The sequence below is a fragment of the Cervus canadensis genome, chromosome 27 (genome assembly GCF_019320065.1).
Source record: "Cervus canadensis isolate Bull #8, Minnesota chromosome 27, ASM1932006v1, whole genome shotgun sequence".
Classification (NCBI taxonomy): Eukaryota; Metazoa; Chordata; class Mammalia; order Artiodactyla; family Cervidae; genus Cervus; species Cervus canadensis.
In genome coordinates, this window is record NC_057412.1 from 41,876,956 (window position 1) to 41,891,255 (window position 14,300).

Consider the following 14,300-nt stretch of genomic DNA (forward strand, 5'->3'; position numbering starts at 1 on the left):
AGTGTCCTCACGCTGCAGTGGAGGAGGGTTCTGGTAACAGCCATCTCGTCACATTACACACTCCATTATAACTTATGACTTCCTTGCTGTGGGCATAGAGCCATTAGAAAGCGAGAAAGGTGCACGATTAAGAGCAATTTCAGGTATTAATCTGGAAGTAATGTGTGTAAGAGAAAAACAGGGCAAGCGTGAAAGCTGGGAAGCCAAGATATTAGTAATACACTGCACGTGTGGGTTTATAAAATCTTAAAAGAGTACTATGCTAACAGGGTTTCCCAGGTGGTGAAGTGGTAAAGAATCCACTTGCCAGTGCAGGAGATCAAAGAGATGTGGGTTTGATCCCTGGGTCAGAAAGATCCCCTGGAGTAGAAAATGGCAACCCACTCCAGTATTCCTGCTTGGAATACTCTCCCATGGAGAGAGGAGCCTGGTGGGCTATAGTCCTTGGGGTTGCAAAGAGTCGGACATGACTGAGCATACATCCACACTAAAATACGTTATCAGTAATTAGCAGTGATGTTAATAGAAGTAACGGACCAGAGACATTGCTAAGGAATTCATTGGCTGAATCACTGACGGAAGCATCCCGGATGACCAGGGATCTAGGATCTAGGTAGTAGATGCTAAAGAGAAAAAAATCCTGACACACACACACACACACACGGATCTAGGATCTAGGTAGTAGATGCTAAAGAGAAAAAAATCCTGACACACACACACACAGATCTAGGATCTAGGTAGTAGATGCTAAAGAGAAAAAAATCCTGACACACACACACACACACACACACACACGGATCTAGGATCTAGGTAGTAGATGCTAAAGAGAAAAAAATCCTGACACACACACACACACACACAGGGATCTAGGATCTAGGTAGTAGATGCTAAAGAGAAAAAAATCCTGACACACACACACACACACACACACACACACAGATCTAGGATCTAGGTAGCAGATGCTAAAGAGAAAAAAATCCTCACACACACACACACACATATGCAGGATAACTTTTAAAGTTTAAGAAAAACCTTCAGTCAGGATTTAGGAAAATCCACAGAGGGTTTTCAAGGGGAAATGGGGTCAACATAAGGCCTAACTGTAAAACAGTAATTACCACTCGTGTGGGAGTTAATGAACCATATGCCTCTCACCTGTTTTCACATCTATTGGGAAGTGTTGATACGTATCTGAACTTACACTGCCTACAGCTCACGAAATGGATGCCTGTGGAGTAGAAGACACTGCCAAGAACTTCCAGCAAGGAATGAAAACAAAGCAAACCCAAGTGGTGGATCCATATGCAAACATGTCAGTAATTTTTTTTGTTTAAATTTTGAGAAAGATCTTTATTTGCTTTACACAGCAGTAAAAATTGTATATTATACATTGCCTGTGTGTGGGTTAAGTCCCTAAGTCATGTCTGGCCTTTTTGCAACCCCCTTGACTGGCCCACCAGGCTCGCCCAACCATGTAATTTTCCAGGCAAGAATACTGGAGAGGTTACCATTTCCTGCTCCACGTCACGTTTTCTAGTTGGCTTTCCTGGAGGCTCAGATGGCAGAGAGTCTGCCTGCAATGCAGGAGACCAGGGTTTGATCCCTGGGTCGGGAAGATTCCCCCGCAGACAAGAATGGCTACCCACTCTAGTATTTTTTTTTTTTTTTCTAGTATTCTTTTTGGAGAATTCCATGGACAGAGGCAGGCTACGGTCCACGGGTTGCAAAGAGTCAGACATGACTGAATGACTGAACACTTTCTAACTGAACTAGTATTCTTCTGAAAAGACAAAGATATGGCGGCCTGGACTTTTTTTTTCAAGACAACCATAGGAAATTTTCTAGTGGTCCAGGGGCTCAGCCTCCATGTTTCCACTGGAGGGGGCCCGAGTTCAGTCCCTGGTCAGGGAGTTAAGATATTACATGCCGCACAGCCAAAAAAGGCCAATCATATACTATGAATGAGAGACATACCTCACATATCAGGTTATGAGCAGGCTGACAGCAGTGAGCATGGTAGAATGTACCACATGAATACCCCCCAAAAATCCTGAGGTAGCTATTTTACTATTTTAAAAATACTCACTTGGCTGTCAGGCCTTGGTTGTGGCATGCAGGCTCTCCCGCTGCAGTGTGTGAGCTAGTAACTGCTGCATATGTGGTCTTAGCTCCCCAACCAAAGATGGAGCCCAAGTCCCCGAAATGCAAGGTGCACTCTTAACCCCCGGGTCCCCAGGAAGCCCCTGGAGCTATTTTCATTTCAGTCAAAGCAGACGTAAAGCCAGGAGCACTACCAAAGGCTCTTCATTTTACCCTTTCATAATGATACAAGGTCTAACTCACCAGGAAAACAGTTCTGTATTAGACAACTAATAACAGCTTCAAGATACATGAAGCAAAAATTGCCAGAATTATTAAAAGGAGGAGAAATAGGCAAATCTACATTCATACAGGTAGAGGTATTTTTCTAACTGACAGAACCAACAAATGAGAAGGGAAAAAGAAAGAATAGGGGTACAGGATATTTGAACAAAAATAATCATTTAATTGACATTAAAACAATGCCTCCACACTGCAGAAAATTTAGTTCTCATGAAACATTTACAAAAATTGACCACTGCTTATCCATAAAAAATAACCCTCATCAAATGTTAAAGAATAAAAAATATACAGAATATGTTTTGTTTGGGTTTTTTTAACCTATTTTTTCCCCTTTATTAGTTGGAGGCTAATTACTTTACAATTTTGCCATACATTGACATGAATCAGCCATGGATTTACATGTGTTCCCCATCCTGAACCCCCCTCCCACCTCCCTCCCCATCCCATCCCTCTGGGTCATCCCAGTGCACCAGCCCCGAGCATTTGTCTCATGCATCCAACCTGGACTGGCGCAGAATGTTTTGAATCACAGTAAAATTATTTTAGAGATCACTAACAAAAAGATAACCCCCCAAAACCCCAAAACCCTCTATGTTTAGAAGTAAAATGTGTGAAAGAATAAATTATAATGAAAATTAGAAAATATTTTAAATCAAGTAACAGTGAAGGAATACCATATCCCAATGTGTGGAATGCCGTGAAAGCTGAGTTTAGAAGAAACTTACAGCTTTAAGTACGTATATTAGAAAAGATATTAAGTCAGCAGGCCTTACCTGAATGGTGGTAAACTGGAAAGAGGCAGCAAATTAAGCCCAGAGTCAAGAAGGCTCAGTGGTAAAGAATCCACCTGCCAGTGCAGGAGATGTGGGTTCAGTTTCTGGGTCAGGAAGATCCCCTGGAGAAGGAAATGACAACCCACTCCAGTATTCTTGCCTGGGAAATCCCATGGACAGAGGAGCCTCGGCGGCTACAGACCATGGGGTCACAAAGAGCCTCAGCAACTAAACAACTGTACTGTTTACACCACAGCTATTAAAAAAGAAAAAGAGACACCAAAGGTCTGGACTAGATCCAGCAGTTTAGGTAACTTTGTGAAATTACATAGAAAGCCACCGGCATTTAATAAAACAGCACTAACAAGCAGATTTAATCAGGGGACATCCGATCTGACAACAACAACGTGTTGTCAGAAAGCAACAATGTGTGCTTTTAGAAAGGAATTATTATAAACAGCAGTTTCTCCATGGAAATATAAAACTGAATCTTTGGAATCTTAACACTTACTTCTGCATGAAATTTATGTAATTCTCTATAAACACACTTAAATTATCCAAACATGGTAGTTAATTGTACTACTTTTGATTTTGTTGTAAGATTATGTTTAAGTGTAATAATAAGTCATAATAGTATTATGTGTTCCCTCAGGGGTTATTTTTAATGTGTTCAATTCCCCTCCTCTTTAAAAATGGATTAACTTAATAATAAATAACAGCAACTGATTTATGAGCTGAAAATAGTGACAAGCTTAACTTCAAAGCTTATGCTTTAAACAAGATTCAACATCTTTTATTTACATATTTATGACATACATTAATGGTCTTACCCAATTAATTAAATCTAATAACAGTGGTGACAATGGAACATAAAGACAATTCCAAATTTTAGATTGAAATACATTTTAACTGAAACATACGATTAAACAAGCAGCCATTATAAAGCTGTAGACTGTATGTCAATCCACTTAAAATTGAAAGTCAGCCACACAGCCACCGAAACAATGGGAAATGTGCAAATGCAAATATTACATATGCAGATACAGCACACGCATGGCATCATATTTATTTTTCTTTTAAGCCACTTAAACCGGAATAAACATTTTAATAATATATATACATCAAGGCACATTCTTTTCTTGTGCTTTAGGAATGATTTACATGTGATTTGCTTATATCTTAATTTTATACCTTATATTAGCTTATTCTAATACTTAGAAGTTTAATTTTAACAATTATAACTTGAGTGGTAGTTTCCCAGGAGAGAAATGTGATATCTCCCCATGGTTATTTTGAAAAATGAGAAAATTAGATAGCTTACAGAGGTGGCAATTTAAAAATCAAACACACAAATTAATTTTTCAGGCAACTTTTAAAAAGAATTTACTTTTAACAATTTGGTGGGCCATAATCAATTCCTTTAAGTAGTATACTATAATGAGGGTTGAACTGAAGAATTTTCAATATTCCGAAATTACTTGACAATCATATGGTATCCACAGGACTGCTGTAGATATCTATATTGTTATCCTATTTCTAAACTGCAGTTTTTTAACAAAATTGAACAATTAAACATGATACAAAAGCTGCAAACAACCAAACCTAGTTTTAACCTTTTTTCCCCCATTTATTTTCTTGTTATCAAGGAGAAATTTCCCATCAACAGAGATTATTAACAGTGTTCTTTGCTCATGGTCAATTTACTTGCCTTGAAGGTTAGCATAGTAAGGCTTAATAGGCATTTCATGCATTTGAATTGCATTTGAAAAATTAGCTATTCATTTAAGGTTTCCCCATACAGATTAAGTACACTGTGCAAACTTGATTACAACATGTAACTCATTAAGTGCTTTACAATAGAATGAAGAATCCCTGACTTTATAAAGGGATAAAATAAATAGTAAGTCAAGAACCACAGATGTGAAGCATTTAAAAAAATGTAATATACCTATGCATCCTACTAAAATGTTTTATATTAGAATTTTTAATCCATAAACAGGGCCAATGAAATCACAGAACCTCTATATTTTGAGAACAAAAGAGAAGAGCCAATTAGTACAGCCTTTTAAATTCAAAGTATGTATAATCAAGTCAAAATGCAAATAAAACTGTACGGTTTTGAATTTAGTACAGTTCTTTTTAAACATTAATTCATAAAAAGTATACCATGATAATCCACTGCCACCGAATAGATTTGTTTTCAATTTGTTTACAGTAAATGGACTTTTCTACAGAACCATTAGCTAGACAAATCGTTATATGTTAAAACACCACCAAACAGCCCAGAACCTGGACATACAAACTCCAGGCAGATAGTCACACAGTATTGTAAACAAACGTTCTGTGAGTTCAATATACATGAGACGTCACTTCTTTTTATCTCTATTACTACATTCATTCTGTTTCTGAAATATGTGCCACCTCTACTTCAACAGTCTGAATAGCTTCTGCGACTTCAGAGAGCTTCTGTCCTTGCTGCTGTGCCAACACATAATTAACCACTTGCATAATACTTTGGTCAGAGAGCGTAGACACCGATGGACATTCCTCAGTCGCTGCAACAGCTTCAAGAGCGTCCATGGCTTCTCCTGTCACTACCACAGTTTCAAGTTCTTGAGGACCACTGTTCTCTTGTTCCTGCATGTCTGCCGTTAAGATGCTAACAGCATGCTCCACCTGAGTTCCCTGGTTGTGAAACTGAAGGGTATCTTTTTCCAGCATGATCTTGCAAGGCACATAGTCCCTGTGGAATTTAGTCATGTGTTTACGGAGCGTTCTAGCATCTATGTAGGCTTCACTACACACAGGACAGACGTAAGGCCGTTCGCCTGTATGTGTTCTGACGTGGCGTTTCAGGGATCGGGCATCAGCCCAAGCAACTCCACATGTTAAGCACTCAAATGGCTTAACTCCTAGTAAAAGGGGGAAAGAAAAAGGAAAAGAGAGGCATGTGTGTGTGTGTGGTGAGGTCCAAGTACCAAAATTTATTACAGCTGCCTGATAAATAATGCTTTTAAGTACACTAGCCCATAAGCCTTACTATCTTGACTATGGCCATCTTTGAGTTAGGGCCAAACGGTTTCCCCTAGAATAAAGCAGATTCTGGATATAACCTCTCTAAAGATGTTCCTATGGATAGAAGTTACTCTGAGACAATTTCACTGTCTCACTCAAAATTTCACTCAGAATTTCCTTACACCTTCACAGCAATCCTGTAATCCTAGGGATAAAAAACAGAAGCTTCGAGTAATCCATTCCAGCATAAAAATATTGATACAGAATGTTAAGCTCACTAAGAAAGGAATCTGTCTATCTACACAACAATTAGGTAGTCAGATTGACAATCACTGCTATTATTTGAATAAATGTTCCATAATATGGGATTAATCTCTCATTAAGGAAGATAAGATAACAGACAAGAGGAATGGAGAAGGAAGAATCACTACTGGACTGGTTTTTATTCGATTTAAAGGTCTGTCTATTAAACTACGTGAAGTATAGTTACCTCCATGGTTGTTCATGTGTCTTCTATACTCTCTCAGCTGAGTGAATTTTCTTCCACATTGTTCACACACCCGTTCCAGGTTTTGCTTTGCTCGTCCTTTTTTTCCATGGGTAGCTTTCTTTACATGCCTTCTGAACAATGCTTTTTCGTAAAATTCTTTGCCACATATATTACACCTAAAATAGAGGAAAAACACAAATTATCTTTTCCTAAACACCAGAACCATACTAATGGACTAACAATTAATCCAAGTACATATATATCTCAATTAAGCTCAGATTCACCCCAAATTTACCCACCTGTACGGCTCAGTGACAGAATGAGATTTCACATGGGAATACCAGTCTTTCTTCCAACTATAGCACTTATCACAAAATTGGCACTGAAATGGCTTCACACCCAGATGTTTGTTCATGTGCTGGCGAAGGTCTCTGGCTTCAAAGAAACTCTTCTCACATCTGCAATAACAAAGTCCATTCACCCAAATGGATCACCTTATTCTTTTAAAAGAAGTTTCCAAGAACTCAGTATATTCCTGGGTTTCTAGAACTCTACAAGATGATCCCAATTTAAAACAAAACAAAACAAAATCTTAGTATTGCAATCTTGCATGAAGGCTGGAGTGTGTTAAGTTCTTTTAGTTCCAAAGTACTAGAAACATTTTAGAAAGAATCCTGCAAAGCTCCCAAGGTCATCATAAAGGTGATTATCTTCCATCTTCTCAACTCCTTGGGATCTCCCTCTTTTACACCCCTTTTCACCCTCTCCCATTCTGTCCATCTGCTGGGGTAGGAGTTACCCCTGCCCGAAGGATGGGGCAACTGACTGAGGTACAGGTCAATCAGCGCACAGCATCCTCTCAGCCACTGTGACCGATGCCCAGAAAACCAAAGGACTGAGCCAGAGTCAATGGAAGTGACCTCAGGGCTTTTATAGGAACAGGAGAAATGACTGATGCCCAGAAAACCAAAGGACTTAGCCAGAGTCAATGGGAGTGACCTCAGGGCTTTTATAGGAACAGGAGAAATGACTGATGCCCAGAAAACCAAAGGACTTAGCCAGAGTCAATGGGAGTGACCTCAGGGCTTTTATAGGAACAGGAGAAATGCAGCTTGACAATCTGGGAGTTGAGGGGATGTGAGGCTGAAACCATTGCCACCGTCTTGTCCACATGGAGCCTCACAGACATCACGTGCTAATGAATCTGAAATCAATTTACCTTAAACCATTCAGACTCCTAGTTCATTCAAGCCAGTTTAAACTGGGTTTTCCTACATTTGCAGCTATAAAGGTATGCATAATAAACCACTTTCTTTTAAAATAAGACTGAGTAAGGGGACTTCCCTGCGGTCCAGTGTTAAGACCTCCCCTTCCAAGGCAGGGGGTTGCAGGTTTGATTCCTGGTCAGGGAGCTAAGATCCCACATGCCTCAGGGCCAAAAAACCAAAACATAAAACAGAAGCAATACTGAAACAAATTCAAAAAAGGCTTTAAAAATGGTCCACATCAAAAAATCTGTAAAAAATAAAAATAGACTGATCAGAGTGACATCAGCAAATATGGGCAGAGTTGGTAACTCCAAAAGCCCAACCTTCCACAAAATCAGTAGACAAAGTGGTAAAAACAGTCAGAAGCAATTTTACTGGAGCTCTGAAAACTGATTAAAAGTTTACAGCAACCAGGTAATTATTTAATTAAGAAAAAAATTGTTGAATCCTGATAAAAGAGCTTTGTGCATTTCAACTCATCCTGACCCCATCCCTTGGCTCCTCAGCGCAGGAGACACAGAATTCATTCTCGCTGTGGGTTCACAGTATCAGGGGGACTTAAACCTAACTGTAGTTGTTTTGAACTATCTGGTACCTCTCAAAGTGCTTGCTTTTATTTAGCCAAATTCCCCCAGGGCTGAGGACTTGGGGGTTGTGGGGAGAGTAGAGAGGAGGCATCGGTTGGAAACATTTAAAGGTAAATGTATTAGCCACAGCTGCTGGGGCAAGGAATGGCAGTTGGGAGGGAAGGCTGGAGAATGAGATACTTCAGGAAATAAGACTTTTGAAGAACTCTCACATATTCCCAGGCATCTAGAAGTCCAAATTATTTGCCCAGGGCTGGCACGTGTGCAGAAAAGACCTGAAAATGCTCCGCGCTCTCACCAATGGTTGACTCTGCACAAACAGAAAGAGAAGACCAAGGCAGGACTGTAAACTGCCTGGCTGAGCACTGCAGGCGTTCTGGAATCAGTGGTGACGCTTGCACAACACTCAACATCCTGAGAGCCACTTGAACACTGTCACCTGATAAATGTTGTGTTACATGAACTTTATAAAAGGGATCTCAGGAGGTTCTGGAAAAAGAGGGAGAGGAAAGGAGTCTGAAGAAAAAGAGAAATGAGCAACGAGTCCAGTACTTCAGAAGAACTGCCTATACAGAATCTCGGCCTGGCACCAAGGCACCAAGGGACCCTTCGTCCCTACAGTCCCTACCCCCAGGTCGCCCACGTGAAGAATTTCTTTAAGTCATTTAAAATGAATGATTCGTATGGTATGAGATTTATAATGTAAATAAAACTGCTAAATAAATAAATAGGAACACCTAGACAAAGGTAAACTGATTAAAATCAAGAGTAAATAGTAAATTTTTTTAAAAAGTAAAATAATAGTTTACTACTAGATTCAACTATTCTCTTCTTTTTTCAGTTTTGCTGAGGTGTAACTGACAAAACGGTAACGTATTTAAAGTGTAAAACATGATGTGTGTACACACACACACACACATGTCATGAAAGGGTTCCTACCATCTGTTAACTAACACATCCATCACCTCAGATATGCATATGTGTGTGTGTGTTTATATAATTACATACGAATATTCAAGGCCCACTGCCTTAGCAGAGTTCAAGTACAGCTGAACTTTGAAAGTGACACATTATCAACAGCGATGCTGTATCAAACTGTATCTGAGCAACTTCAGCCACCTCAAACATTTTCCTTTGAAACAGCTTTCAAATGAACCAAGAACACAAATTAATTGAATGGGTCACATACTAAATACTTACTGAGTACAATGATAGCCTCGAACCTCAGGCTTTGGTTGGTGTTTCTTTAGGTGCTTGCTAAGCCCAGAGCCTCTATGAAAAGACTTTCCACAAACTGAGCAAAGGTACTTGGACTCTCCTATAAAAATGGAAAAGCACGTCACAGATCCAGCAAACAAGTGCTCGTCCAACAATGCTTCGTGCCATACTTCAGAAGCTACTTCAAGTGAACACAGAAGCTATGACTTTAGGTCCCACTTTCGAGGAATTACAAACTACGTCAAATACCCTATTTCCTCTCAATACAGTACTAGTGAGGCCACGACTGCCCAAAGAATTTGGGAGGCTTGCATGGTCATCTGGAACAGTGGAGTTGCATACAAGTTCTACACCAGATTATCTACCCTTCATCAGCCACTTCTATGTAACTGCTTTAAACATGTGAAAATAAGTATATGTGGACTAAAAATTCTAATAAAATTATAAACCACATACTTGTTGACAGCTTATTGCTTAACTTTTTTAAAAATTAATTTCTTGTAATTGGAGGATAATTACTTTACAATATTGTGGTGGATTTAGCCATACATTGACATGAAGCAGACACGTGCACTAATTTTAAAAAAAGTTTTAAAAACTTTTATACAAATAAGATAGTTCTAAAACTAGATGTAAGAACAACTTTTAAGCTTTACTCTCATTAATTAAAAAAACTGCACATATACAGTCTTATAGCATAATCAATACACCAGGTAAGCTAACGGTATATAACGTGTAACTATGTCAACATAAATTTCTCATTACCTGTGTGAATACTCATATGTTCTTGAAGACTCCTTTTGGTAACAAATGACTTCACACATAGTTCACATTGGAACTGCTTTTGTGATTGATGGAGACTCTGATGTAATTTTAGACCATGTTTGTAGATAAAAGTCTTTCCACAGACCTAAAGGAGCATGGGTATTTAAATGAGTAAAACAGAAAAAAAAGAGTTAAGGGCTGCTTCTGAAGAATGAAGTCAGAGAAGCTAGTATGCAATTTTAAATTAAAACCTTAAATTATAAACAAAATGACAACATTTAAGTTGAAAAAAGGGCCTAAGATTTTAAGCTCGCTGATTATCTCCTGATTCTGTACTTAACAAATACTTCTATTTTTCTTATAAGCATGTAATCTGTGGAAGAACTCAAAACAGTACCAAAAAACCCTCACACTCTCTTTTCTGAAACTGGCAAACAATACACATTAAAAGAGACATGTTCTTAGTTAAAAACAATATACTCATTCACATCTATACCAACTAAAACAGTGCTTCTCAGAATCTCTATGATGAAGTACCAGTTTTATTTTTCTTGTCTCAATCTATTAGGGATTTTTGTTAAATACAACAAAGATGTCAAACGTCGTCAAATTGCCATGAGTTTCTGCATGCTTGCTCTCCATTTTTTTACTTATCTTCTGTGGACCACACATCTTGAGTAGTGCTACAGAAGAAGACCAGAGGTCCAATGAACACTGAATTTTTAAATATATGAATACAATGATGCTTACGACGTGGCTTCAAAGTAACTGAAGGGAAGGGGTAGGACGGGAGGGAATGACAGCACATAAAAACACAACCAGCCACAGTAACCAACGGCCTGCCCTCGGGGTCCTCTAACGACCTACAGGAGAGAGGAGTCTAAAGAAGAACGGATACAGGATCCTCTAACGACCTACAGGAGAGAGGAGTCTAAAGAAGAATGGATACAGGATCCTCTAACGACCTACAGGAGAGAGGAGTCTAAAGAAGGACGGATACACAGCTGAGTAACTCTGCTGGATGTCGAGAACTAACACAAAATTATACATCAACTATATTTCAATAAAAGTTTTTTAATTTAAAAAAAAAAAAAAACTCACAAATGACCATGTCTTGATAACTACTAAAGCTGGGTAAAGGGTACATAAGGGTTTATTCTATTCTCTGACATTCTTTTCTCATATGATACAAAGCTTAAAAAAACAAGAGAGAAAAACATTAAAAATCTTATTGGTTCCAAAACTATCAATAAAAATAGTGGGTCATCCTTATAAGCAAGGCTACAGGTGCTGCTAGAGACTTTTCACTGTTTCAAATAGCCCAAAGCTGGCTTATCACAGGATTCTGAACCAGCAATCACATTCTGACATTTAGTCTTCAGCTTTGGAGGAGGACAGAGAGTTTAGGCAGAATTTCTGCTAAGATTTAAGTCATAGGATCCTTCCCAAGCCAGGCTGGCCCTGCCGAACATGAAGGGATGATTTAGAAGCTGGTTATTCTCACCCAGTACCACTCTGAATTCCATCAAGTCTCCTGAACACTCTAAATAGATTTATTTCAAACTACAACTTCAGACAACAAATTAAAGAGCAAAAATGGGAATCACCCTTGACCTAGGCAACAAACTGAAAAAGTTATGGACTTTATGGGATATTTTACAAAGTGATGTGGCTCCAGATTCAACCAGTCTTATTGTCAGTTATATTCCAGTCATCTTTAAATAACAAAATAAATATAATGATTTTACCTGGCATGCATGTGGTTTTACACCCGTGTGCTTTAACATGTGTATTCGAAGAGAATATAATTTAGGCAACGTCCTTCCACATATGGAACATATAAACTCTCGTTTGGTTCTGCCCTTCTCAGACGATGACCCTGATGCCTCATTCGATGCAGAATGGGAAGAGGACGAAGTAGGTGCATCTTTCCTGGTATGTCGAATAAGGTGTGCTCGCAAGGAGGCACTGTACTGAAACTGTTTCTTACACAACTAAAAGAAAAAGTAAGTTCTGCCTCAATGTATTTTCATTACAAATGTTAAGTGAAACGCAACTCATATTTCAACTTGCCATTTGTCTGTTACAATTACATAAACACATAAACTATATGAGACACAGTATACCAGGTACCAGATTATACAGATAAGAGGGACAGATCCCGTCTCTACTCTGCAGGGGTTTATAGTCTAACCACAGAAGAAGGATTTCTATGTAAACAGGTGAAATAAGTAAGAAGGGGGAGTAATCACAGTAAGGAAAAGCCTCAGCACTGAGGCTGGGTCTTGAAGGAATGGGAAGATACAGACAAGAGGAAGCACACTATCATATGAATACGAACAGTTGTGAGGTGGAGCAGTGACAGGGGCTTGAAAAGGTAGGAGGACAAAACTGTGACAGTCCTTGGGGCTTGTTTGCTTTTATTTTTATATTGTGTTTGTTTTTTATTTTTCATCTATCTGGCTGCGCTGGGTCTTAGCTGTGACAGACAGGACTTTCAGTCTTTGCTGCAGCATGTGAGATCCAGCTCCCCCACCAGGGGCTGCGCCTGGCCCCCTGCACTGGGCGTGTGGAGTCTTCGCCACTGGGCAGCAATGAAGGCCCCGTCCTCAAGCTTTATCCTATGTTTGCTGAGTATTCCTGAAAGCGTCTGTTCTTTATTTTAAAATCAAAGTTATACACAGTCACGATCTATAGGACTTTTTTTTTTTTTTTAATAAATAAAACTGGCCTATGGGTCCACTACTTCTACTTTTTTTGACACTTTCTTAATGATCATCTCTGTGATTCTGAGTAATGTGAACAATAGGAGGTGAGTCTCTCACCTTTCACTCTCTGCTGCTGCTGCTGCTAAGTCACATGCTGTCAGTTGTGTCCGACCCTGTGCGACCCCACAGATGGCAGCCCACCAGGCTCCCCGTCCCTGGGATTCTCCAGGCAAGAACACTGGAGTGGGTTGCCATTTCCTTCTCCAATGCATGAAAGTGAAAAGTGAAAGTGAAGTCACTCAGTCATGTCCGACTCCTAGAGACCCGGTGGACTGCAGCCTACCAGGCTCCTCTGTCCACGGGATTTTCCAGGCAAGAGGACTGGGGTGGGGTGCCATCGCCTTGTCCGCTTCACTCTCTACACATATACAATTCATTACCATACTTGCTCAAGCCAGCTTTACCATCATTTTGGTGAAATCAATTTCAATTATTTGGATGATGTACATTACAGCTGGACAATATAGTACAGTATGATTTTCTTCCCCTTCCCTTTTACTTCTCTTCATATTTACTGCTAATTTGTTGTCAAACTTTCCCTCAATTGTTGGCTGAGAGAAGGTTTAAACACATCACCCTGTTGGAGATCTCCGTCAAAGCACTATGCCATGTTCCAAACTGCGGCAACTGTTTCACAGACTGGACCCCATGTTTTCCATTTCCCATGTCTTTATCATTTTGGTGGAATATCTCTACCAACAGCTTCCTGAGAAAGGGAATTTGGGGGGTAAAACTCTGCAGACCTTGCAAGTCTGAAACAGTTCTTATTATACCATCGCAAATATAGTCTGCTATTGACTTCAAGTTAGAAACCATTTCCTTTTATAATATTAAAGATATTCTGCCTTTATCTTCTAGCTTCCACTGTTGTTGCTGAAATGTCTGAAGCTATTCTAACCCTTTTCCTTTCTCTCTTCCAATTTGTAAGATTTTCTTTGTCCCCTGATTCAGAAATTTCATAATGCGTTTGGTAAAGAATTATTTTAAACCATGATTCTGAACATTTAACATGCCCTTTTAACAAGGAAACTTCT

General features: G+C 39.3%; 1 protein-coding gene across 1 annotated transcript in view; it reads right to left on the minus strand.

Annotated features, from left to right (window-relative positions):
• Positions 1–3,920: 3,920 nt before the first annotated feature.
• Positions 3,921–14,300, minus strand: part of ZBTB11 (zinc finger and BTB domain containing 11) — a 29,161-nt gene continuing 18,781 nt past the window's right edge. Inside the window, exons 6-11 of the mRNA XM_043448690.1 lie at positions 12,247–12,492; positions 10,499–10,643; positions 9,716–9,833; positions 6,960–7,118; positions 6,661–6,836; positions 3,921–6,067 (exon numbers count right to left, since the gene is read on the minus strand). Coding sequence (XP_043304625.1) covers positions 5,550–6,067; positions 6,661–6,836; positions 6,960–7,118; positions 9,716–9,833; positions 10,499–10,643; positions 12,247–12,492 — 1,362 coding nt within the window. The 3' untranslated portion in view covers positions 3,921–5,549. The remainder of the gene's footprint in view (positions 6,068–6,660; positions 6,837–6,959; positions 7,119–9,715; positions 9,834–10,498; positions 10,644–12,246; positions 12,493–14,300) is intronic.